Source organism: Myotis davidii, unplaced genomic scaffold, assembly GCF_000327345.1.
Source record: "Myotis davidii unplaced genomic scaffold, ASM32734v1 scaffold614, whole genome shotgun sequence".
NCBI classification, from domain to species: Eukaryota; Metazoa; Chordata; class Mammalia; order Chiroptera; family Vespertilionidae; genus Myotis; species Myotis davidii.
The window spans coordinates 760589-785879 of record NW_006287807.1 but is presented as its reverse complement, the minus strand read 5'-3'; the positions used below and the strand labels follow the sequence as shown (position 1 = coordinate 785879).

The 25291-nt window shown below is 51.4% G+C and overlaps 1 protein-coding gene across 1 annotated transcript in view; it reads right to left on the bottom strand.

Annotated features, from left to right (window-relative positions):
* The window catches only part of NCK2 (NCK adaptor protein 2), a 74424-nt gene that overhangs the window by 14130 nt on the left and 35003 nt on the right, over nt 1-25291 (bottom strand). Inside the window, exon 3 of the mRNA XM_006759519.2 lies at nt 6681-7399. Coding sequence (XP_006759582.1) covers nt 6681-7399 — 719 coding nt within the window. The remainder of the gene's footprint in view (nt 1-6680; nt 7400-25291) is intronic.

Sequence of the window (25291 nt, the reverse complement as noted above, 5' to 3'; positions counted from 1 at the left end):
ACACTGAGGACCAGGGATCGGGTGCTCACCGAGGCTCTACGCGTTCTGGATAGTTAATGTGAGAACACTTCTTAAAGTTCCATCAAGGTGCCAGGGACTCGATGGGGCAGCACGATGCGATACGCATTCTCCCTGCCGACGTGGTCTCGCAGGGGTCACAGCCACAGTCAGAGGAGATTGCAGATGAGCACAGATGCTGTGTGGCCTGTGGTCAGGGAAGGCTTCCCAGAAGTAAAGGTGACTAGAGTGAGCCCTGAAGGATGTGCGTGCTTTAGACTGGGGGGAGGCCGGGCCGGGGAGGGGAGCTGTATTCTAGACTTTTCCAAGGGTCTGGAGGAAGAGGGAGCCGAGTCCAGAACCCGAGGGCAGGAACACAGGCGTGAGGAGGGAGAGGGCGATGACCGCTGGAACCTGGAGAGAGGCATGGTGCCAACAGAGAGGCCGCAAGCTACTGTGGGCGAAGCAGTGGGGACCAACCAGCCACCAGCGACTCCCCCAGCCTCTCCCGGACCCAGCTGCACAGCCGCCCTGCACCCGCCCTGCTGACCATCACGATCAGGCAAGTTTTCGGCAAGACTCTCTCTAGTCTGCTTTCCACATTATCTCCCTCCCCTCAAACCCATTCGGCCTTGCAGGTATCCCCCACTTTCGGACGTTCACGCCACCCCACTTCACTTGACGAAAGACCTACATCAGTACCTGTTTTGCTAACCAAAAAGTTCCGAAGAGAACTTTCCCTTTTACGAAGAAAAGCTAAAATAGTGCTTAGACGCTGTACTGCCAGCGCAGTTACAGAGGCAGCATACACCCCTGAGCAGCGCAAGGGCCCCCAGCCCCTTCCAGCACCTGCAGCTCCTCAGCTCCAGCCCAGAGCTCTGACCCGTCTGCCAGCACCTGGGCCTCATCTCCACGGGTTTTGTGCATCTTGGCAAGGTGGGTCCTGGGGTGTCAGAAAAGCCTCGGAGAGCTCGTAGGGTGTTTGGCTAAGCGCAGAGATCATGATGAGCAAAGTAAAGACCAGGGCGTCCACTGAACCTGCCCGTGTCCACCAGTTTCCACAGAGAGAAAACGTGTGAGAGCTGCCAGCGAACCAGGGCCTTGGCTGGTGCCAAGCGGCCTCCTCCTCCAGCACCAGCTGTGGGTGAAAGGTCAAGTCCATGGCTCCTGTGGACGGGTGGGTGGACGCAGCGTGTGCTCTGTCTAGTTAGCTCACACTCAAGGAGCAGCCATCTTTTAATGAATGAAAGGGCCTGTGCACATGCTACTTCGGCTTTAGACAGGCCGTGCACTTATCACATTGCTCCTGCTTCTCCTGTCAGTGTGACTTTAGCTTCTATGAATTATCTGCTATGACTTGGTAGGTTAGTTTTGGGGTCTAGGAAAGCTCAATTTTTCCACATAAATTTATGGTAATTGCTCTTCACTTTACGGCACTTGGGCTTACAAAAAGGCTCGTAAGCACCTCTACTTTGGAAGAGTGCTGGAAACCTGTATTTTACTTCCTTTTATGTATAATGTAGCAGGAAAAACCACCATCCCAAGCCCTTCAGAATAAGTGGTGGTTTTGAGGCTGAAATGCCAAGATGCACAGTGCGTCCCATGTCACTGACAGGCCAGCATTCTCGCAGGCTGGGACGCTGACGTCACGGCAGCCTGTGACAGGGAGCTCCGGGCCAGCCCTGAGCCCTGGGGCCACCCCTTTCATGAAGCCGAGGGCCCGCTCAGATATGTTTAATGTTAGAAATATTGTAAAGGTCTAGGCATAAAACTTCCATTAGCTACTGAACTACAAGCCTGACAATTAAATAAAACAATTTTTATTTTTGCAACTGGAAAGGTGCTCCTAGGAACCTTACATTTTCTTAACAGTAACCCATTTTCAGGGAACATCTAGCAATCACTGTGCCAACCAGGGTTTTCGGAAGTGTGTGAGCAAGTCCGGCAGAAAGACATTTCCCCGAGGCCCCCCCATCTCCTGAGCTACCGGGCCAGCACTCTCCCTCTTCTCCATTCTTTCTCATTCTTTTTGTTGTTGTTGTTAATCCTCACCTGAGGACATTTTTCCCACTGATTTTTGTTTTAGAGAGAGAAATATTGATGTAAGAGAGACACATCAATTGGTTGTCCCCCTCACAGGCCCTGACAGGACTGGGGATGGAACCTGCAACCCAGGTATGTGCCCTTGGCTGGAAATCGAACCTGCTACCCTTCGGTATGCAGGCCAACACTCTAACCACTGAGCAACAGCCTCTTTCTCATTTTTGATCAGAAACACAGAGCAAATACATTTCGTTACCAAACTCTAAATAGCTAAAAAATAAACAGAAATACTTTATGAGATGAATTTCACTCTCCAAAAGCTGACAGTTCTGCATAAAAGTCAACTCAACGATAGGGTTAATGATTTTCACCTTTAAGCATGCTTATAATCCTTAGAAATGTAGTATTCTGCAGAAATGGAGTTTAAATTACTGCTATTAATGGGTATAAAACCATTACGACTGCATAATGGATACAAGCAGTTTTCAAAGCGTGGTCCCTAGATCCGCAGCAGCAGCATCACCAGGGAATGTGCTGGAAAGGCAAGTTCTGGGCCCAGGTCTCCTGACTCAGGCACTGTGTGGTGGGAGCAGCCATCTCTATGGTGCCAAGTCCCCAGGCTCCGGGACTTCACAGTTTGAGCATCACTGATGTGGAGAGAGAGTGATCAAACTGCCTGAAAACTGAGTTCTGGCTAAAATTAGGATTTCAAGCCCTGGCCGGTGATGGTCAGTGGTTAGAGCATCAGCCGCACACCAAGAGGTCTCAGGCTCAATTCCCAGTCAAGGGCATGTCCCTGGGTTGCAGGTTCGTACCTGGCCCTGGTCTTGGTGCATGCAGGAGGCAACCGATTGGTATTTCCTCTCTCTCTCCTTTCCCTTCATCCCCTCCCTTTTACTCTATCTAAAAAAAGATCAATGGAAAAAAAAATCCTGATGTGAGTATTAACCAAAGAAAAAAAATTAGGAATTCTATAAGAAGTGTACAGGGTGGGGGAAAAGTGGGTTTACAGATGTTTGTATGGAAAACAATACAGTTCAAGAATAAACTGTGTTTTGCGTAATCACAAACCTATTTTTACTCCAACCTGTAATTTGAAAAATATAGCAAGGAACTATGCTTTTGTTTTGTTCCTTCCTGATCAAATAATTTTAGTAGACCAAAAAAGAACAAGGGATGAAACAAAACTATTAGTGTGAATACCATGTGCATGAATTACCTTCGGCAAGACGGGCTTTCCATACCCGAGACAATGTGTCGTGTGACAGAAAGTCAGCCTCTGCATACCACCGGTGGGGACACAAGTTGGGAGCTTCAATTCTTACCAAGGAAACAGCTTCCTACAGGACGGGCTGAGGCCTAAGCGGATCACCTGTGCAGACCCCATCCTCACACCCTCTCACTTCCTGAGTCACCTTTTCAAAAAGGGAAGGTGTAGCAACTGAAAAAATAAAATACGCAGCTCGCCAGCATTCCAGTCTGGTTGCTCCTCACTGTAAGTGCAGCCGTGGAATCGGTGCGGACACACATGCCAGCACTGATGACGGACATGCAGAGGACAGGGAGCGTTGCGAGTTTCCTAGATGTAATGGGTTATGGATTAGCGGGTAGAAGTACGACTGTCAAATACGGAGAGTGGGAAACGGTATTATTTCACCTTTAGCTGCTAAGGATGCATGACAATTGCAGGTGAGAGAGGAGAGCAAAGGAGGGAGAGAGAGAAGGTGGAAGAAAGAACCTTAGGGACTGAGATTAGGGGAAGAAACGCCGGGGCAGGTCGCCTGGCTGGTTCTCGCGTTCACTGATGAACCGGAACAGCTGCACGTCACTGACACCGGAGGCCATGGTGTGGCAATGTTCTTGTTTGTTTTCCCAAAATATGCACTTCTCCCCCCAAAAGCATGTATTTCCTTGGACTCAGAGTTGGTATATTTTTGTCTTTCAAAACTGAAATGTATTACATATTTTTAAATGCAAAATCCCGACAAGCAAGAGTCTAGCTTGCTGACACTGGAACCATCAGGCGGCCTGCAGAAAGGACCCATCTTGAAGATGCGCTCTAAGACAGCTGCTCAGCTTACCCAGGCCAGGCGTCCTGTGTGGTCTACGAGGAAGGCTCCAGGCCCCAACGCTGCAGAAAAGAAAAGGCCCGCAGGTGAAGGTGCCTCCGAGCCCTGAGAAATGCTGAGGACGAACCCTGTCCGCCCTGCGAGGTGCGAGGTGCGAGGTGCGAGGTGCGAGGTGCGCGCTGGCCTCTGGCCAGGCCCTCAGCTGGCCTGGTGGAGACTGAGAGCAGTCTCTCCCCTGAGACATGCCAGTGAGCAGGGAAACGGACCGGGGAGAGGACAGAGAATGCGGGACTCCCGCAAGAGGCAGAGGCAGCGGACGGAGAGATAGGAATAAGCAAAGGTTTGTCCACTTGTCCATCCGGGCAGCTCCACGACAGGCTGTGAAGGAGAAAAGCAGCCGACTGGCCTGTTGCTGCTGTCAGGACAAAGCAGCACGTGCCTCACAGCCTGGCAGCAGCCCTTCGGCACAGACAGATGCATGACAGCAACACCCATGGGGCAGGCAGCCTGCACCCAGTCAGGCCACACGGCATCTCCAGACCGGCAGACTGTGGATGCAGAGCTGGGGCTGGCCCCACGAAGGGCTGTCGCTCCCACAGCCCTAGAACTGGAGGCCCAGGCACACTATTCACGGTGCAAGTTAAGACAGTGCACACAACCAGAAAGCCGTTAAAACATCCTCAGAACGTTAAAATCAAATGTAAACAACGTTTCCATTATGGGGCAGTCAGCCTAGTCTGTATTAATGTGAGACAAACAAGACATCGCATCGGCCAGTTCTCAGATGGACCCGCACAAGGCAAGGGCCACCCAACCAGAAGGACTTCCTTCTGACGCCGCCCGCACGCAACGTCCACGGAGAGTAGCAGGCCCCTGAAGGCCAGCCACCTGCAGGCCGCTGTTCTCACTCCTCTTCCCGAGGACTCTCTTCCCCAAATCCCAACAGGAGCCACCACGAATGGGGCTGGTGTCCCCACACTGGGGGGCTGCTTCCGCCCGGCTCTAAGAAGTCTCTTCACACCCAGGTGTTCTAAGTCAAGATTACACTTTCTGACACTGAACTATTTACCCCTTAGGGGCTCTGGATCCATCGCTTTAAAATGTAATTGCTTTTCCAGGGCTTCCTCTGAACTTCTGCTCAGAAGAGTTAAACGTGCTGCTGTGGGTCATTCTGCCTCAAACAGATCTAAGGGAGCTGAGCACAGAGCTTATGTCACAGGAGAACCAAGCAATGTGATGTCCTGCCAGGGAGGATGAACTCTGGCAGCTGGATAAGAAAAGCTCAGAGTTCAGATTTCAGATGCAGTTAGCGATCAGGCCGGCCTGCTTGCCCAAACACATCAGGGAGGCCGCTAACTCCACAAGCTGCCGACACCACCACTACGGGCTATGCTGCCTCAGAAAGGAACACATCACAGCTGCCTCGCGAGCCTCTGAAGGGGAAAAGCATTTCTGTGGCCTTAATTCCTCACGGATCAAGCACCCGAGTCTTGACTATGCACTCACTTACTGTGGCATCAATCTTTACAGAGGACAATTACAGCACATAACACACACACACTAGTTGTACAGTCTGCATTGAAAAAACTAAACGGAAGCCTGCCAGAACCAATGCAATGTAATCACAATGAACTCTAACCATAGAACTCTTATTTTTGTTTTTTGGGGGAACAGTGGTATCTAACTATATGGAAGGTGTTTTTGCAAAGAGGCCTGCAAAACCAGCTGAGTATTTCCAAAACACTCACACACGTGCACGCACACACATGATCCTGGCCCAGTTCCTCCACAGAGGCTCAGACACATCCCCCAAACACAGACCCCAAATTTGCCGACTGCTGGCACTGCCCCTGCTGCAGGCCAGGTGGCCGCAGACCCTGCATCACACACACGCACTCACTCATCTCGCCATAGAATTGCCTTTTTCCTTCCGGCCATTCACAAATGCTTCCAAAGCTGCTCAGAGATGAACTTGGTGGCGGTGTCTTGTGGCAAAGGTGACCTCAGGATGATACGATGCACATGGTTTACAAAGAAAACCCAACCAGCAAAGGCTGTGTCAGAAACCAGGGCCCGTCCAGCTGGGAGCAGCTGACATGTCTGGGACCCCGGAGTGGAGACAGAGTTGACCACAGGGCCGACGAGGGTCGCTAACAATGGGAACCAGAGAGAACATGATGTTTAGGTCCTCAGAACAGAAGGGGAAACTTGGTAAAGAGGACAAACAGCCTTCACGAACCAAAAACTTCCTCACCCTTGTATCTGTGTGTGTCTCCCGGGAATAAGTGGCGATCGTGGAGTGAGGCCCTACACTCACCGCGGACTCGGGTGCATGGAGCCGCACCTCACACAGGGACACTGACCAGTCCTACTCACCTGTCTTAGTAAGAGCCCCGGGGACGCTCTTGCTAATTCTGGTCTGTTCACACAATCTGCAAAGGAACGGTGCTCGGCTGCCACACTATGCACTGTACACACATCAACACACATGCACACACAGGCACACACACATTTACTGTTTCTCCTGGAACCTCCTGGCGCCGGGCAGAACTCACGCCCCCGGTCACTTACCGAGGACTCGCTGTCCCTGATGAGGAAGTCACCCTCGCGGCCCCGCTCGTTGAGGGCGCACTCGGCCTGGTGGCGGGTCACGTTCCCGTAGTACCACTCTCTGCCAGCGAAGCGCCCGCTGCCCGCGGGCCCCGGGTAGCTGATCTGCGGGACGTGAGACGGGGGCAGGACAGGCCCATCGCTGAGGACCACCACATAGTTTTTGGGGACGAGGCCGACTTGCCCCCGGGCGTTTTTGCACTTCCACCACTCGGGGTCGTTCTCCGGCTTCTCGATCACCTCCATGGTCTCTCCCTTCTCGAAGTTGAGCTCCTCCTCGGTGACCGAGCTGAAGGGGTATAGTGTCTGGACCACGTGCAGAACCCGCGCTCCCTGGCCATTGCTCACGGGCGCGCCCCGCCGCAGGCTCGGGAAACTGGGGGACTCCGCGGCCGCCTCGTCCACCTCCTCCAGGACATAGTTGGAGGGGAACCAGCCAATCTGCCCGTTGTAGCTGCCACGCCACCAGCCATCGCTGCACTTCTCCATGACGGTGACACGTGACCCCTTCACCAGGGACAGCTCGTCCTCCCTCTCGGCCACGTAGGCGAACTTGACGAAGGCCGGGATGTTGAGGTCGTAGATGCGGTCGGCGCCCCCATTGGCAGGGTACTCGGCATCCGTGCTGGGCGTTGGGGATGCATCCCTCGCGCTCGTCTTCCTCTTGGTCTTGCCCAGGCCTGTGGAGACACAACAGGGGCTCAGTGGGCACCGACGTCTGCAGCGGGCGCTGCTGGGCATCATGGGCACCCTGCTGCCACCTCCCTGCCCATAAAACTCAGGGGGGAAATCCGCCCCACTGGTGTGCCTCAGTGGTTGAACATGGACCCATGACCAGGTCACTAGTTGGACTCCCGGCCAGGGCACCTGCTCGGTTGCAGCTGATCCCCAGTAGGGGCATGCAGGAGAAAGCCAATCTATGATTCTCTCTCATCAGTGTTTCTCTCTCTCCCTCTCCCTTCCTCCTCGGAATCAATAAAATGTAAAAAAAAAAAAAAAAAAAAAAAAAAGGGAGGGGGGAATCCACCCTGGTTACAAACCAGGGTCACTATGTCACTATCAGGAAAGTCACATGTTGATGGCTGCAATGAGCACTTGCCAAGACTACAAACTGAGAACTGCTAAAACTGACCTCTTGCCTTTACTCTTAAAAAAATGCTAGGTAACAGCAGCCCAAAAGACAACAAAATAGTAGAAAGTTAGTTTCCTTCTGAAACAACTAGAGAATTCCTGTGCCACTCAGAAAAAGAAGGCATAAAGGCACAGACACGACGTCCTCACAGCTGTGTGCTGGGCAGGAAGCTGGACGAGTCAACTCAAAAGACGGGTTCTAGGGAAGGTCAGGTCTCACCAAGCGGAGCTTGCACCAACCGCGCTCCGCCGCCTCCCCTCAGCCGTGCGCCCTCTCCGGCACTCCTGGCACCGTGCCCTCCCAGGGCTGTCCCTGGCAGAAACCCGTCCCCTTCTCCTTTCTTCTCACCTGGCAATTCTTTTCTTTCAAAACAAGGCTCATTTCCCACAACAGGCTGTGATGAAGGCAGAATTTTTCTTATTGTGACTAAAATCCCACGAGTGGATCCTAAAATCAATTTAGTGGGTTGTGACCAGCCTATATGTATGTATTGCTTTTTTCTTAGGGAAATAAAATACAAAACCTAACAGTGCATCAAATACAGTATTGTTGCTTCCATTATACATGTGAGTGAGTGAGGGTTGTAGTGTGAAACTGATTTTTTCCAGAGCAGGAGAAACTATTTGAAAAGCCGTAAGGCAAAAATGCTTCACCGCCCCCCCTCTCCCCCACCCCCACCCCTAGAATGCGTAGGATTCTGAGCCTTCTGGAGCCGGGAGCCTGGGGGAGGGCAGCGCGGCCAGGGCAGCGGGCTGAGTGCTCCGGGGCCGGGGCCATGCTCCTCCGTCTTCCAGACAGAGGGCGGCACACCACCTCCACGGGAGACATGTGCAGATTCTGAGGGTGTGGAAACTGCAGCCATTGCAGATTTTTATTTTGTTTTATTTTTCCAAATGACACTAAAGCACTTCACTGGGTAGCTTGTACCTCTCTCCTTTTACTCCTTAAACTGGAGTAAAGATAGAACAATCCCATGCACTGGCCGTGCTTCTGCTCCTGCCTGAGCAGCAGGACTAGGAGGAAGAGAACGCCGCAGTGACCACCCGCCATGCGGGCAGTTGGGCGCTGCCATCCAGAGCGGCCCACCCAGCCTAGGATTCTGGCACCCGAGACACGTGCCCAGTTTGGCGTCACAGCGGAGCAAGGAGACTGAAAGGCACGCGGACGGCCGGTGCGGTGACGGCACACCGATGTGGAGTGACTTTCAGGTGAACACATCAGTTCCTGGATCCCCGTTGTGCCATGGCGAGTACACACGAGTGTGTGGGAAACACAAGAGCAAGTAAGCCAGGGCATTACACCAAGTTAAAAAGTGATTTCTATCCGAGTTAACTCACTCACATCAAAACGTGAGCGTACAAATCTTACAACGGATCCTTTAGGTGATTTCCACCTCGGAGGGTTCACCCAGGCCCGAGAGCGTGGTGACCCCCAACTCCCCGACCCGAGGCAGCAGTTCACCGGGAACTTCCCTCAAAGGCTTGACCCTTGAACCTCAGAAAGTGCTCCCACCCTGAAGCTAAAACCACCGGGCAGAATCCAGTTTCTGGTAACAAACATTTCAAGAAATCACATGTAAACCTAACTTTTTAATGGGCCTCTGCAAACTTATAACAAAAGCCACGTGAAAAAAATACTATGGAAGATCAAGCGTGAGCATATCCACCCGGACACGATCACAGAGCGGACACAGAGCTCAGCGTACACGCTGCTGAAGACACGTGAGCGGTATTGATGACATGCTCCCTTAGGCTCTGGGAGCGCGAGAATGAGGGAGGCCCCCTCTCTGCCCATGCGGAGTTTTATTTTCTCCACCAAGACTGGAACGTTCCACATAGCAGCCAGACCATGGAAAACAGCCCTGTTTTGCTCTAACGTGATCTAAGGGTCCCTGAGACCACGCTGGGTGAGCCTGGGGGGCGGTTACAGCAGTGACCGAGCACACAGCCTGGGGAATCCGAGCTGTGTGCTCTGGGGCAAGGGACTGCGTCTGTGTCTTAGTTTCCTGACCCATCAATGTGGGCAATGATGGCACTGGCCCAGCTGCTGCGGCTGCCACAACCAAACCAGACCGGGGCTGGGCAGCAGAAACTGACTTCCTCACACCTCTGAGGGCCAGAAGGAGAAGATGAGGGCTGGTTCCCTCTGAGGCCTCCCTCCTGGGCTTGAGATGGCTGCCCTCTGTGTCTTCACATGGCCTTCCTTGCGTGTGTGTGTGTGTGTGTGCGCACGCACGCGCGTGCATATGTGTGTTTTCTGATTTCTTCTGCTCACCAGGGCACCAGTCGCATTGGATCAGGGCCTACCACAAAGACCTCATTTTAACTTAATTACCTCTTCAGAGCCCTGCCCCAAATACAGTCACAGCTGACTTCCTGGGGATGAGGATGCTGACGTGCGGATTTTCGGGGATGTAATGGCCGGCATCAGGTACCTGGATTTGGATTATATGCACCAAGCACGGAAGCGCTCTAGGAACGATAAGAAGCGTGCCTCTTATTAACTGAGCTGGGCTTTGCCTTTTTCTCAGAGCTGTATTTTACCAGAAGAGGACTGCAGTCCTTTCCGAGTGCCCGTGGCCATGGCCCACCTGTGCCAAGAGCCACCAAAATAGAACGTGTGCCTGTCAGTGGTTTGGGACCTGGGAACCCTCGTTCCACGGGGCAGTGTCATATGTAGCTGCTGCTGCAGTGACATTCAAGAGACAGGTGTCAGCACAGGGAGGAAACCGACCTACTGACACCCACACGACCCAAACCCTCACAACACTCCTGTGCAAAGTGGGCCTCCCCCCATTTCTGCAGATGGAGAAAGGTGCGAAAGGGGGTCTGGGAACTGGTCCAACACACACAGTAGTGGTGGCTCAGACCGGCTCCCAATACAAAGGGCCAAGCACACAGCTCGGTCAGAGGCTGATGTGCAGCAGGCTCTACAGGCAATGAACGCGGGATGGACTCTGAATTGAGGCGCCGAAAGTCTACTCTGCCAACACCCCTGGCCCTCCCAAATAGCAAGGAACCCTTCCTCTGATTCTAGGCGTGAAAATGGCCCGGTGCCTCCAGGTGGAAGTGGGGCTGAGGTTGAGGGAATCGCGAGTTAACCATGAAGCCATGTGACCATCGCCATGTCTCAATGTGGAACAGGCCACACGCGTGTGAGCAGGGGCAGCAGTGCTGCTGTGTGTCCGAGGAGGAGAGGACACACGTGTGCCCATCAGCTGAGCCCCAGATGACCCCACCATGTCTGGGCTCCAAGCAGCATCTCTGATTTGAAGGAAAATCTGTTCCCTTTCAGGGCAGCCTGCCATCCCCACTCCCCATATGTGTATTTCCACTACATATCTTCTCCGTTTCTTTTCCTTTAAGGAGAGTCACATCACTTCTCTGTTGTAAGAAAAATGACTGGAATTCCAATGTGTCTTTTACAAGGACCAGGTGAATATTTTTCTCTTAAAATTTTATGTATTTTCCCAAAAGGAGAGGCAAATCCTCACACAAACTTTGCAAAGTCTCAGGCCCCTTTATCACTGTAAGTGAACAGGAGTAACCAAACGCGGCCGCCCAGAAGCCCTCAGTGAGCAGCTTGTGCTCACACCCTCTGCACAGACTTCGGAAGGACATACTTTCCAGCACTTCCCGTTGGGGCCTGCCCACTTGGCCCACCCATGACTTCCTGTGCACCTGGGCCGTGCAGGGAAGAACTCCCAAGAGTGGGCCCGCATGGCCTGGCCACTCCCCCCCACCCCCTTTTCCTCTCTCTCAGGCCCGGGAGCCCAACCCACGCAGGGCCCAGGCAGCTCCAGTCGAGCACACGCAGTGGCACACAGACCTGCGCTAGACTTCCTGAGTAGTAGCGGGTTTTAGCAAGATTTGGGCTTCAAATGACATGCTTTTTTCTTTAGTCCTAGAGTTTATCATAAATCCACCTGTACAGGGAGCTACTGCTGCAGGGGCGTCAGGCAGGTCATTTCATGAGTGAGGACATCTAGAATGCGAGCATCCACAGGCCTTCCTGCCTGCCGCCTGCCGCCCTGGCGACGGCGCACTGTTCTCTGCAGAGCGATGCTCTCCTCCACAGCTTCTCAGTATGCATAAACTGCAACAGCTTTGCACGAAGAAGGAACAAAGAAGGAATGGAAACCACGTTTAAAAAGAGAAGTAAGACACTGTCTCATGTGGCATGAGCTCAGGAGTGACCAGGATTTTAGCTTCTACACTGGTTAGGCTCTGCAAACATTCCCGTTCCCTCGAATCCACTATCATAAAATTGTGGCGTTTAAGATCTTGAAGAAATCTTATACTGCTCAGCTGCTTCAGGCTGCTGCTGTGGGAGTGGCCTGGGGTCCTGTGTGTGGTGCCCGAGACTGGTAGGCAGAAGACCCCAAACCCCCTTACCCCAACATGCCCCCCAGCAGCTCCAATGCCAGGCGTGCTGGCCAGGAGGTGCCGGGCAGTGCGCTCCACAGAGGAGTGGGCGAAGGTCTCTGAGAGGCCAGATCCCAGCCCCCAGGCCAGTCGCAGCCAGGCTGGGCAGCAAGGGCGCTACCTGAGGATGGGCTGCCTGCACTAGGCTTGCGGCCCAGGAGGACATAATAAGCTCTGTGATGGCGCTCCCTCCATCACTGTCACATTAGAGACCAGCCACAATGTGTGCAATGAACTTTATTTGCATATAATAATAATAATAATAATAAATAACGTTTGCACCAACAGGAATGCTACTTCTTACTCTGTGAGCAATAATTGTAAATGACTAGTAGCTGCGTTGGATTTAACACCACAGGCATACCTCCTTTATCCTGTGCTTTACTGCACTTCAGAGAGGGTGCATTTTTTACAAACTGAAGGCAAGACCCTAAAAGACGCAGACTACTCACGTTATTGCATTGCTCGTTTTCTTGCAGTGGTCTGGAACCAGCCCGCAACATCTCCGAGGCATGTCTGTGTGGCAGCCAACTACTGAGTCTCTGACCCTGAGTTACCTTTTCACTGACAACAATAAGCAGCTTTAACTCCTATATAATAAAAGGCTAATGTGCAAATTGTCCCCTTGACTGGGAGTTTGACCAGGGGGTGGGGCTGGCTGGTCAACTACCTGCAGCCCCTCTCCCTGGCCAGCCCCGCCACCATCGGCCCCCCCACCCTGATCAGGGGCGGGGCTGGCCCGCCAACTGCCCATGGACTCTCCCCCTGGCCGACCTGATCGGCCCCAATTAGGGCTGGCTGGCTGGACCCCACCCATGCACGAATTTGTGCACCAGGCCTCTAGTTCCTGAATAAAATTACATGCATGAAAGGGTGAGTTCTAACAGAAGTTTGACTGTGTTATCCATGTTAATGGTAGTGATTTTAAAGTCAAAATCTCTCATGTACTCCTTTTAAGACCAAGGAATGGTAAACAGACGACTTTAAAATATGCTCTGTCACCTTCTAGCATAGTTCTGCAGATTTAAGATAAAGTCAGACAAGTTTGATTATTCAGAAATATACTCAAGCCAACTCACTTAGACAATGTACTGTGCACGAAAAGGGGGCCATGTGTTAAACCTGGCCGGTTCAGAGGAGGCCTGTGTGGTAGCCTGACAGACTCAGAGACTGAAAGTAACCACATGGGATGGTGTGAAGGTAAAACTTCCTAACTAAAAGCAGACCATGGTGGGTAGTCATGTCCGCCAACCGTAGTCCCCTTGACAAAGGTCAATCTTTACCGTGATGGAGCCTGCTCATTATCTTTTTGCATCTCAGATAACATGCCTTTGGAATGTCAGTCACCCCTCTGTCCAGACCCCTCAAGACACACCCACAGAGCAGGAGACTACTGAACCCCCATTGTTATTTTGTCCCGAGTACAATCTGTATGTGTAATAAATGTTAACTATCCTGTACCCACCAATGTAAAAGGATGTGTTTCTCTGTTTTACTCTTTAATCCCAGAAGTTTCCCTGCTTTGCTTTCCCCTGCCCCTTTAATCTACCATTGGTGGATTGCATGTAACCCCCTTACACCTCTGTCTTTGACTCTAATCCTATATAATAAAGAGCTAACATGCTAATTAGACCGAACAGCAGAATAACCGTCCGGACGACCTGCCAAACGAAGCCGGGGCTGGGAGGGGCAAGCCCCTTGCACGAATTTCGTGCATCAGGCCTCTCGTGTATAAAATAAGCTGCAAAACTGCCTTCTCGGGAGCATTTTCTCAATCCGTTAAGATTTTGCTTTCCAACAATTGCTCTCAATTTGGCTCAAATTAACTCATAAAAACTCTCTACCATAGACGGCATCCAAGTTTTAGGAGCTCTAGGCAAAGACATTTTATTTTTGTTACTAATCAGATCTGTAACATGAACCACCTTTAACCAGAAAGCTTTCTTGTACTTGAAATGCCATTTATACTAAGTAAAAAATAGAAGTTATTAATTTGTGGGGGTTCCACCATGTGAGTTAGGACCTATTATTAAAGTCAACAAAATTACAAAAGGCTTTTGTTATTAAATGCTAAGAAGATCTGACAAGATTTGATTAAGGTACCAAGTAACTGAAATAAGTTTTCGTATCAGAGTTAGGATAATGTTTGGCTTCTAATAGCTTTTCATATGATCATATGTGCATATAATTTATATTTAGTAAAAACTAGATATGCTGGTAAGATTCAGAGAACACCCAGTTCTAACATTTACGATAAAAATATTTCAACATATAAGGAGGAAAACCTCAAGTTTACTAAACTTAAGATTTTTTAAAGGATGACCATTTAAGATCAGTGCATTCAGCTTCACTAGCTGTTAGGGAAATGCAAATCACAACTACAATGAGATACTCTCACACCTGTTAGAGTGGCCACTCTCAACAAGACGAGCACTAACACCTGTCGGAGAGGGAACCTCATTCACTGCTGGTGGGAATATAAACTATGGAAGGCAATTCGGCGATTCCTCAGAAAATTAAGAACAGAGCTACCATAGGTCCCAGCAATCCCACGCGTGGGTATATACCTGAAAACCTCGAAATCATGTTTTCAAAATATATACACACCATTATGTTCATTACAGCACTATTCATGGTGGCCAAGACATGGATACAGAAGATGTGGTACCTACTGGTATACACAATGGAATACTACTCAGCCGTATGAAAGGATGAAATATTGCCATTTGTGACAACATGGATGGACCTCGAGAACATTATGCTACGTGAAATAAGTCAGGCAGAAAAAGTCAAGAACCATATGATTTCACTCATATGTGGGATATAAAACTGAAATTCATGGACACAAACAGCAGTGAGTGGTTGACAGAGGGAAGGCGGTAGAGGGTGGGGGGTGGAGTGAGCTAGACATATGGTGACAGAGGATAATTTGACTTTGGATGGTGGGCACACAGTGCAATATACAGATCTTGTAACCTAGAAATCTATACTTGAAACCTACATGATTCTATTCACCAAGTCACCCTAATACATTTAATTAAAAAAAGATCAGCCCAGAGTTCTCTGCTGTTGTTTTATCTGCCCAGCAGCCTTCTCTTCTTCACCAAACCCCTGTCCCGTGGCTTCTGCAGGGCTCCACCCACGCGGCCACGGGGGAGGCCGGGCTCCTCGGGACCAGTGCGCAGTGGGGGGCACCGTCCTGGGCACCCACAGTGTGGGGCATGAAGGAGAAGGCAGGCATGAGGCCCAGGGAGAAAAAGACAGAACCTAGATGACATGCGTTGAGTCTCTCAGTCCCACCATGCTTCCCAGTGCTGCGAAATAAATCCTCTTTAAATTTTCTCCGCCTCTTCCTTCTTTTTTGCTGTATCTACCTTCTGTCACTTCACTTAAGAGCTCTAGAAAAAAAACACAAAAACACGACCCTCCCCCACCTCTCACTTCACTCCCATCCCAGCCCTTAAATATGTCAAACTTTATTCCCACTCTTATCTGAGTGGGACATGTTCCAAGATGTCCCTGAGACCACAGACAGTACTGAACCCTGTCTATATTGCTTGTTTCCTATACATACGTGCCTGTGATTAACTTATCAATTAGGCACAGAGAGAGATTAACAACAGTAATATGCTAGACCAATTTTAACAACATGCTGTAATGAAAGTTATGTGAATGGCTCTGGGCCCACACAAAGTAAAATAAAGGGACATGAACACAAGTACTGGGGCACCCAGACAGTCGGTCTGATAACCGGGCGGCTACTGAGTGCCACACGGGGTGGGTGGCACGAATACAGGTGGATGGTTCCTATGCCCGGACAGCACAGGACATCATCACGCTATTTAGAACAGCATGCAATTTAAAGCTTACACATTGTTTATTTCTGGAACTTTCCTTTAAATATTTCCAGAACACAGATGACCCCAGATAACTGAAACTGCGGAGGCAAAACCGTGGTTAAGCTGGGGGAATACTGCATTTGGGTAAGCTGAAAAGAGCGCAGTAACACAGTAACTCCTCGATATAACGGACTAATTCAGGCGAGGGGGTGTCCGTGAAAGTCAAAAGGCCGTTATGTAATGAAGCAGGTTTTCCGAATGTGTATGTTAAAAAAAATGACAAATCAGTTAGTTTGCCTACCATTGACTTATGTAGACAGGTCTGTGTGATTAAAATTAAGTATGTAGGAAAGGTTCCATCTCACAGAAAGTTTCCTATATGTATTAGAGCAATTTTAAGTTTACACTGAATAGGCCTAGTAAATGTGTGCGTTCACCAGTCACCTCGAATAAACAAATGCACAGGTTGGGCATGGCCTAGCGCACGGGGAACACGGGCCAGGGTGGTAAAACTGCTGCAGAAGTCACACCCCATGACAATAGCACCCCTTACCACACAGGATGCGGTGTGATCACCTGCTAATCATTCCCGAACACTGTCTGTGAGCGGTGGCCCTTGGATTTAAATATATAGACTATAGTTGTAGATATGTAATATTTATTTATGTCAGCGAAATTACTACATTATTTTTTCCAACATATGGCCTAGTCACTAAAATTTGTTAAAAATAACAGTCAATAACAAAAAAAAAATTGTTAATTTAATTATAAGCAAATCTTGGTTAAAAGCATTTAAAGATTAACAGGGTGTTAATTTTCACATATGACGTATGGACCGGGAATGTGGTCTATTAGACCAGAAGTCCTTTAAACCAAGGCCTAAAAATCGAGGGTTTCCTGGGCTTGGCGAGCAGCCGGTTTGGGTGTGGGAGTGAGGTGGGTGCTGATGGAGGGACAGGATCACCACTTGCCAAGACTAACCAGCCGCTGGGCTGGTGCGCGTCTCTTATACCCACAGAATCTCGGGTTTAACATATGTGCTTCCACAGGAACCGTAATGAGAAACCTGTGACACTGGATGGCCACGGACATCAGGCCTCAGCAACCAGCACATCTAACCTCAGTTTTCTGACGGCCCAGATGTGACTTGGGAGGGGTCCAGAAGGCTTCCCTGTGGGCAGTCTTAGGCGTGGTGTCAGAGACACTGCAGGGCAGCTCAGAGACTGGGACAGGCTCATCAGTATAGAACCATCTCAGACAAGGCCAGGTCCAGGTCAAAACAGACTCGAGCCCCAACACCAGCACTCAGCTGCTGCAGTCAGCACCTACTCCTTTTGTCAACAGGGCTCAGGTTGCTAACTGCTGAGAAGGGAAGAAGAGTGTGCAGAAGAGAAGACAGGCTACCCGGCCTAAGGGAGGTGTGAAGGAGGCTTGGGCCCCCCCGGAGTGGGACATGGGGCTGGAGGGCAGGGCAGGCAGCAGCCAAGACAGACTCCCTCGCAGCTGGCAGAACTGCGTCAGGCAAAGCAAAGAGCTCGTCAGCCCAACTCTCTTCCGAGCGTGTACCTGACACCATGGACTCACCGCTAGGAACTGGAGATGCTTCAAGAAGAAATACCGAGTTCCTAACCTCTTCCCAGATAAAGGACTAAACGCAGCCCAGGACAGCTCTCTGGGTCTTCCATGTCCCTCTCTGGGCACCAAGTTAATTCACAAAAATCTCTGCCTTATAGGTGCCCCAGCCTTATGGGTGCTGCCGTTGGGTGCCCCAGCCCTATGGGTGCCCCAGCCCTATGGGTGCCCCAGCCTTATGGGTGCTCCGTTGGGTGCCCCAGCCTTATGGGTGCTCCCATTGGATGCCTCAGCCTTATGGGTGCCCCAGCCTTATGGGTGCTGCCGTTGGGTGCCTCAGCCCTATGGGTGCCCCAGCCTTATGGGTGCTCCGTTGGGTGCCCCAGCCTTATGGGTGCTCCCATTGGATGCCTCAGCCTTATGGGTGCCCCAGCCTTATGGGTGCTCCCGTTGGATGCCTCAGCCTTATGGGTGCGCCAGCCTTATGGGTGCTGCCGTTGGGTGCCCCAGCCCTATGGGTGCCCCAGCCCTATGGGTGCCCCAGCCTTATGGGTGCTCCCGTTGGATGCCTCAGCCTTATGGGTGCGCCAGCCTTATGGGTGCTGCCGTTGGGTGCCCCAGCCCTATGGGTGCCCCAGCCCTATGGGTGCCCCAGCCTTATGGGTGCTCCCGTTGGATGCCTCAGCCTTATGGGTGCGCCAGCCTTATGGGTGCTGCCGTTGGGTGCCCCAGCAGCCCCACCCACTCTGTAAGGTCCTGGCAATAAGAAGGAAGACAGCCAGGATGTGGTGGGAACAAGGGAAGCTGAGCATGAAGCTGGGCCTGGAAACCTTCCTCTAGCGGCTTAAATGTAGCTTTTAAAAGTGAAAACCAGTCTTTTCCAGAAGCTGAGTCCATCTGCACGCCCCTGACCGGGTCGCAGGCATCTGGCCCGTGGGACACCCCGGCTCATCAGGGGACTCTCAGCCTTCCCCACCCGCAGCCTCCACAGCACCACCTCTGCTCAGCACCCACTCGCTGTACTGTCTTTACCCCCCTGAGAAAGCCCATCTTAGTCCCTTTGTGGCCTCAGGGCCTGGCATTCAATAACTGCTTGCTCAGGAAATACACTCCGCTTCCTGTCTCATCACCATGTCACATACACTCCTCCATCCTTCCAGACTGACCTCTCCGGGGGCACCCGCCTGTGTTGCCAGGACTGTGACAAGACTACTTAGGAGCAGACCGATGGACTGATGCTGCACCCAGCACCCCCCAAGTACACAACAAACCCTCCTACGACTCTTTCTTCCTTCCACCCTTCAACAGAACTGTGAGACCCCACTGTGGGCCGGACACTCGTACCCGTAAGGCCAGGGGCCAGGGTGGAAGGCCCAGCTCTAGCTGGGCTGTGTCTGAGGGGTCCAAGGTACACTGGTTCCTGATGCACCCCCTCTCTGCTCGCCCCCAAACTGGAATGAATGGAGGAGGCTGACTTCCATCGTTCCTAGGAATGTACACCTCAGGTGTTGTTCCAGCTACAGGGAGGGGGGAGGGAGGCGACTCCTAAGCTGGAAGGAGCTGCTATCCCTGAGGCAAACTCACAGTGACTGGGGAGGGGCTGCCAGCTGAAGGGGGACAAAGAGTTAGTCCCCATCCCTAGCACTCCCTCCAGTGGGCAGATGTTGGAGGACCAGCTCAGGGGGACAGGGTCAGGGTCAAAGGGCCCACCACACACAGGTCCCGTGTCCAGGCCTCCGGACTGGAGTCTCCACCCCTGCTCATAAGAAAGCCCGTTCATCTGTGAGCAGGCGGCAAATACATGACAATATTTAACTCTGAACAGCATGGTTCAGAAGTACAGAACTCTCCCTCAAATGTGAAAGTCAAACGGCAACAGGTGCCAATGAAAAGAATTTTTTAAATTTTAATTAACAATACATATTTAATACTTCTCAACACATATACTGGATCCACCAGCACAAGCATTTTTTAATATGCAAAAGGGTGTACGAGGCATGGCAGCATATGACATTCTGCAATATTACCTGACGTGTCAGCCCACTGGCAAGTTTAGTGCATGCATCTACCCCAGACCACATCCAAGTAAAACAAATGTGCCAAATAAACAAAGACGAGAACGGGCAGCATTTTCATGCAGGTGGCCAGGGGTGGGCAAAGACAATGGCACCAGGCTCCCGCCCACTTCCTCAGACCACACTCCACGCCCAGCCTCTGTGCCAGCAGCGTCGACAACGCCTCTACTCCTCGGTTCCAAAGACAGCCGTGACACTGTGGGGCTTAGCCTTGGGTCTGTACCCAGCAAGAGCCCAAATGACAGCTGTCATTGTGTTTACTGCCATTATTACATCTAACTGTTTTCCTTCCCCCTTGAGGACAAAGGCAGGACCAATGGAGACAAGACAGGTGGTGTTTTCTCAACAGAGGTGCCACTTAGCTCTTCTTTCCCGAAAATGTGCCTGGGCAGGTCTCACCCCGTCCTGCTCTTCGGGCTACGGCATGGACAGGCTCAGAGAGGATGCTCCATAACGCAAAGTGGGCCTTCACACAGGGAGTGAGAGAGAGCCCATTTCCGAGTCAGAGCAGGCAGCAAGGCTGGGAGGCCACACGCTGCCTTCAACAGGCAACATTGGTCACCGAGACACGGGGCCTGCGGAGTGGCGGGCTCGCTCCTGCCTGCGCTCCGGGGAGGGCGCGGAGGGAACTGGGCTCCTGCCTGCAGCTCTTGGCCGTACATCCGGCTTTGTGGACATACCAGCCGGGACCTGCCTCAGCTGTGAAGAGTCCTTGCAACCCGGGACAAGTCACTCAACCTGCCTGACTTTCCGAGGAAAGCTCTGGGCCAGGCTGTCTACGGGGCCCTTGCCAGCATCTAAAGTCTACACACAGCCCGGCTCTCAGCTGAGCGTCACCTTCCCACTGAATGGAACATGCGAGGCTATGAAAAAACCCACGGAAGAACACACGTGGCCCTTTTGGAGTCTCACAGCCATGTTGCGTCACTACACTGCTTTTCTTAGCTCTTAGATTAAACATTATAGACTGAGTCAACTTAAATTAGTGGCATAAGAACAGCTCGTTTCACTACTAATTCATGCTCTCCTTCTAAATACCCACCTGCAAAAGTTTCCACTTAGACAATCTACTGCTTTACTCCTTAAAAAACAAAAAATGCAAAAAAACACCAAACATGCGAAATCAAATGAGACACCCTGCACACAGCCGCCGGGAGACGGCCTGCTTCCACGGGAAACGGGCAGCCACGGCCTTAAAATGTTGCAAAGAGCTGCCCTCAGGCGGCTCCGGCTCTGAGACCTGGGGTGTTCACCGAACCTGCGCCCAGGAGCAGAGAAGGTAGTGGTGAGCTATGGCGGGAGAAAGCACTGGCAGCCGGAAGGGGCCGGTCACGGGGACTGAATTCTAGACAAAAGAGGACTGGAGGAGACGTAGGCTGATGTGCAGAGCAACACCCGCCCACCTGGCTAAGCCCACCAAGGAGCGGCCTTCCGTGGTCCACAGCAGCTGGCAGCTGCCCGCCGTGCAGTGCAGGGTGCACGGGCAGCGGCTCAGGGGGAGGAGGCACCAGGAGCCGTGCCGGCCTTGCAGCAAGCAACGCAGCACATGCCAGGACACCCCTGTGCTCCTCATGCCTGTCCCCAGGGGACACACAGGAACGTGCAATAGAGAAAAGCAACATTCGGGACCTATGGGCGGTCTGAAAAAGAGAGTGCCACATGGGGAAACGCAGTTAGCACCTGCACTGGTAGGAGGGTTTTACTCGAGTCTCTGGGCACTTTGAGTCCATGCTTCTGTGTTCTAAAACTGAAGGCTCTCTGCGAGTGACTGACCACGGGCCTCTGGGCGTCAGCGATCCCCGGGAACCAAGGCATCTTCAAACCTGTTCTGATGCCAAAGAAAACCGTGACACTGCCTGCTGCGGTGGTTCTTGCAAAAAGTTTAAAATAAAAATGAAAACTGAAAAACAAAAAACTGAAGGCTCTGAGTAATTCTCTCATCAGGAAAGGGTGTTTTCTATGCTCTTTACGATAATTTTAATAAGCAACCAAGATGCCAGGTGCTGGGAAACACGTTACCTGAGGTCCCTGCCCTTCCCCAGGACACGAGGGGACCGCACGGTCCAGGGACAGAGCAATGTGGTTTCATGAAGCCACATAAGCCTGCACAGCCTTCCCTTCACCTTCTGGGGCACGGACCCTCACCATTTCCCAGTCCCTCCTGGCTTTTCTCCCATTAGTATTCTCTTTAACACTCTGTCTCTTTTCTAATTATCCTCTCACTAATCTGTGGTTAGCTGTTTTACATTTTTGGTTCTAAATACTTGGACGCTTATGATATACAAAAACAAATCCACGTTCACTTTGGTGGTTGGCACCAGTTACTGTAAAAGTCTCCATATTAGGTGGGCAATACATTGGGAGGGTGTTTCTCCTGTGAACGAGCTCACAGGACAGAATCCTAAATCATCACCTGATATGCAAGGCACGTCCACACAATGGTGGGTTATACAACAGGGAACGAGAGGCAATGCAACTCTGAGACCACAGAGTCCCTGTCTTAAGGTGGAAGAGATCATTTGTTGAAGCTGAAAGTTTAAATGAAAGTGAGATCAAGTAATGAAGCCCTGCTTTTAAATGTATCAAGCACAGAGCTGAAATATGGGCTAGAAAAACTGTGACTAGTAGCCACGTATCTTTCTTAGTTCAAAGTAAAACTGTCTTAATTTTTATAAGGAAATCCAGTTTTTTAATTTACAGTTATGACACCCTAATGAGGGTTAGAAATTGCCAAGGTCCTTTTCATATATTTGTTAGGCAAAAATAGACAAAGAAATCACATTGAGACATCTTACTCTTCTTACACGTTACATACAAACTGTCATTGAGGAGTGGTGTGGCCTTCTATTCTTTTTTGACACGAAAAACTGGTTGCTTAGAGAGTGACTCAGTTTACGAAGTTTGCTTAAACGACTTGCTGGAAGATTAACAGTAGTTTTCTATTCTTGAAGAACATTCACCCCAGGAAAACAAACTTCTTCTTCTAAGACAGATGCACCCTAAAGATCTGTATCTCCTCTTACATGGTCTATAAAATCACAGAACACGTGAGCATCTGGCGAGCCAGGCAGCGTGTGCAAGCATGCTCACTCCATCTCCTCCCCGGCACGTCAGGCCGGGCACCCGCTGAAAGGCTGGCCTTTTCTGGACCACCTGCCCCGGGGCAGCTGGTACTGATAACAGCAGGGAAGCACCTGCCCATGCAACGCGATTTTGATTATATATTTGTATAAACACTGAGCAGACAGACACAATGACTTATAGACACAGAAGCATTCTGTGTGATGAGATCATAGGTGATTTTTTCTAATCTTCCTCCTTTTTAAAACAAACAAACAAGTATGCCTGTCTAAAATGCATGGCTGTCTAGGATGCAGGCACTTCAGAGATAGCGATTCTGAGAAAGCTGTGTGCAGAAACCTGTCATACAAAGAAACCCTGTGTGACAAAGATGACTACAGCACTGCGTGCAGCAGCCACAGTGTGTGTTCGCTGTGGACAAAAGCGGCGCCAAAGTAAAAATCAATTTATGAGAAAGGAGATATGCGCCCGGAACTTGCAGCTCCTGCATCATTTAATGAATGGCTCCCACTCACCTGAATCGGAAGGAACCGGGCAACGTCATAGTGACTCCCGGGGGCAGGGAGCAGCAATGCTCAGCGGGGGAGCTGGCCCTGGCATTGGAGGGGCCACAGCAAGTGTGGCAACCCAACCGGCTGCGGTGTGCCGCCAGGCTGACTGGTTCCCGGAATCAATGGCCAGCAGCGCTGCAGCCCAGCAGGCCGGTCGGTCGGAATCCCACCGCCACTTCCTGCGTGCTCCTGGGCACAGCACTGAACTCTGAGTCTCAACTTTTGTTTCACATGAAAAGTGATTATGTTCCTCTTAGGGTTATTGTGAAGATTAAACAAAAATGTATGTGGCACCCAGCACAGTATCTGGCAAAATCAGAGAGAAATCATTATTACTGGTCACGCTGGAAAAATGCATATACAAACAGTTCGGGAGTCTCGATTTGAATTTTTCTGCTGTGTTAGCTTTTATTTGGCTTCAGGGTATGTGGGCCACACTTCTACAGGGAGCGTGGGCTGGAGAGCCTGGGACCCTGGGCTCTAGCTGGCTCAGGGCCTCGGGGCTTCCTGCCCGGGAGGGCCATGGTGACAGCTCTCCACAGTGGGCGGGGACCCCTGGGACAAAACAAAGACTGAAAGCCTGGCTGGGCCCACCACAGCTGCTCCGAGTGTAGGGTCTCTACTGCGGGCCTGAGGAAAATCATTTGTATAGATGCCCCAAAGCCAAGAATCCACTTAAACATAGGAAGTACATTACGACAAAAATCTAAATGTTGTATCTCCTGAAGTTGGGATTCTTCACTCAATGGCCTGCCCTCACAGGTCTGTGCTCAGGGCCCGGTGTCTCGTCCTGCTTCCTTCAATCTCAGTCATCTTGCTGGTCCCTCATTCAGGCTTCACTTGCTTAGAGCACCATCCTGATACACCAAGGCCGTGGGCTCGATGCCCAGTCAAGACACATACAAGAAGCAACCAATGAATGCATAAGGCAGTGGAACAACACATCCATGTCTGTCTCTCTCTCCCTCCCTCTCTCAAATCAATCAATAAAAAAAAATGTTGAAAAACCCTGAGTCATTTGTGACTAATCCTTCCAGCTGTTCCATTCCCAGTCAACACAGATCCTGGGTTTTTCCTTCAAAATCCCTCTGATCTGTCACCCGCCATTCCCACTGCTGGGCTCAGGACCTACACGGTCACCCCTCAGTGGCTCTGAGCTCTGTCCCCAGCCTCCTGCTGGCCAACTGGCGCCCTCCAGGCTCCTCCTGACCAGCAGGATCGGAAACCTGCCATCCACCCAGAAGGCGGGCTCCTCTCCCCACCGGAGGGAAGCCTTTGGGGAGGGGGCTCTTTTTTCAAATGCCATCAGGCCTCGTGGTCAGGGCCTTCCCCGTATGGTGCACCCCAGTCACTCAGGACTCCCCAACGTCCCCCTGCATGCCAGTCAGCGGGCTCAGTGTCCTTCAGGGTCTCACGTGTGTCCTCCTCCTGCAATTAAAGCCCCACCTCCTCGACAAGTCTTGACTCAGCCGAAGTAGTCTTTACGTGATGACCGCATTCGAGGCTCACCAATCTCACGGACAAGTGTCCCTTAACCGCTTCACAGAGGCTCAGCTCTCACAGCTGCCAAAGCCGCTCGTCTGGTAAGTGGCAACGCCTGGATCTGAACGTGGGTGCCCCCACCGCCGTGCTGCGCACAGCTTTCTGGGAGACGGGAGAGGCCTGAACTGCATGCAGGGCAGCCCGTTCCCAGGGGAACAGAGGGCAGTGCCATTTCGCAGGAGTCTGCATATGGAGCCTGCGTCCCTTTCCCAGACAAGCCTCAGAAAGTCAGGGCTAGACCGCCTGCTTCCTTATGTCCCGCCAGAGGAAGCAGCGCCGGCCAGGCTCCCAGTTCTGACCCAAACACACCGTTATGCCGTGCTGGCCCCCCCAGAATGTCTGCACCCCTATTTCAC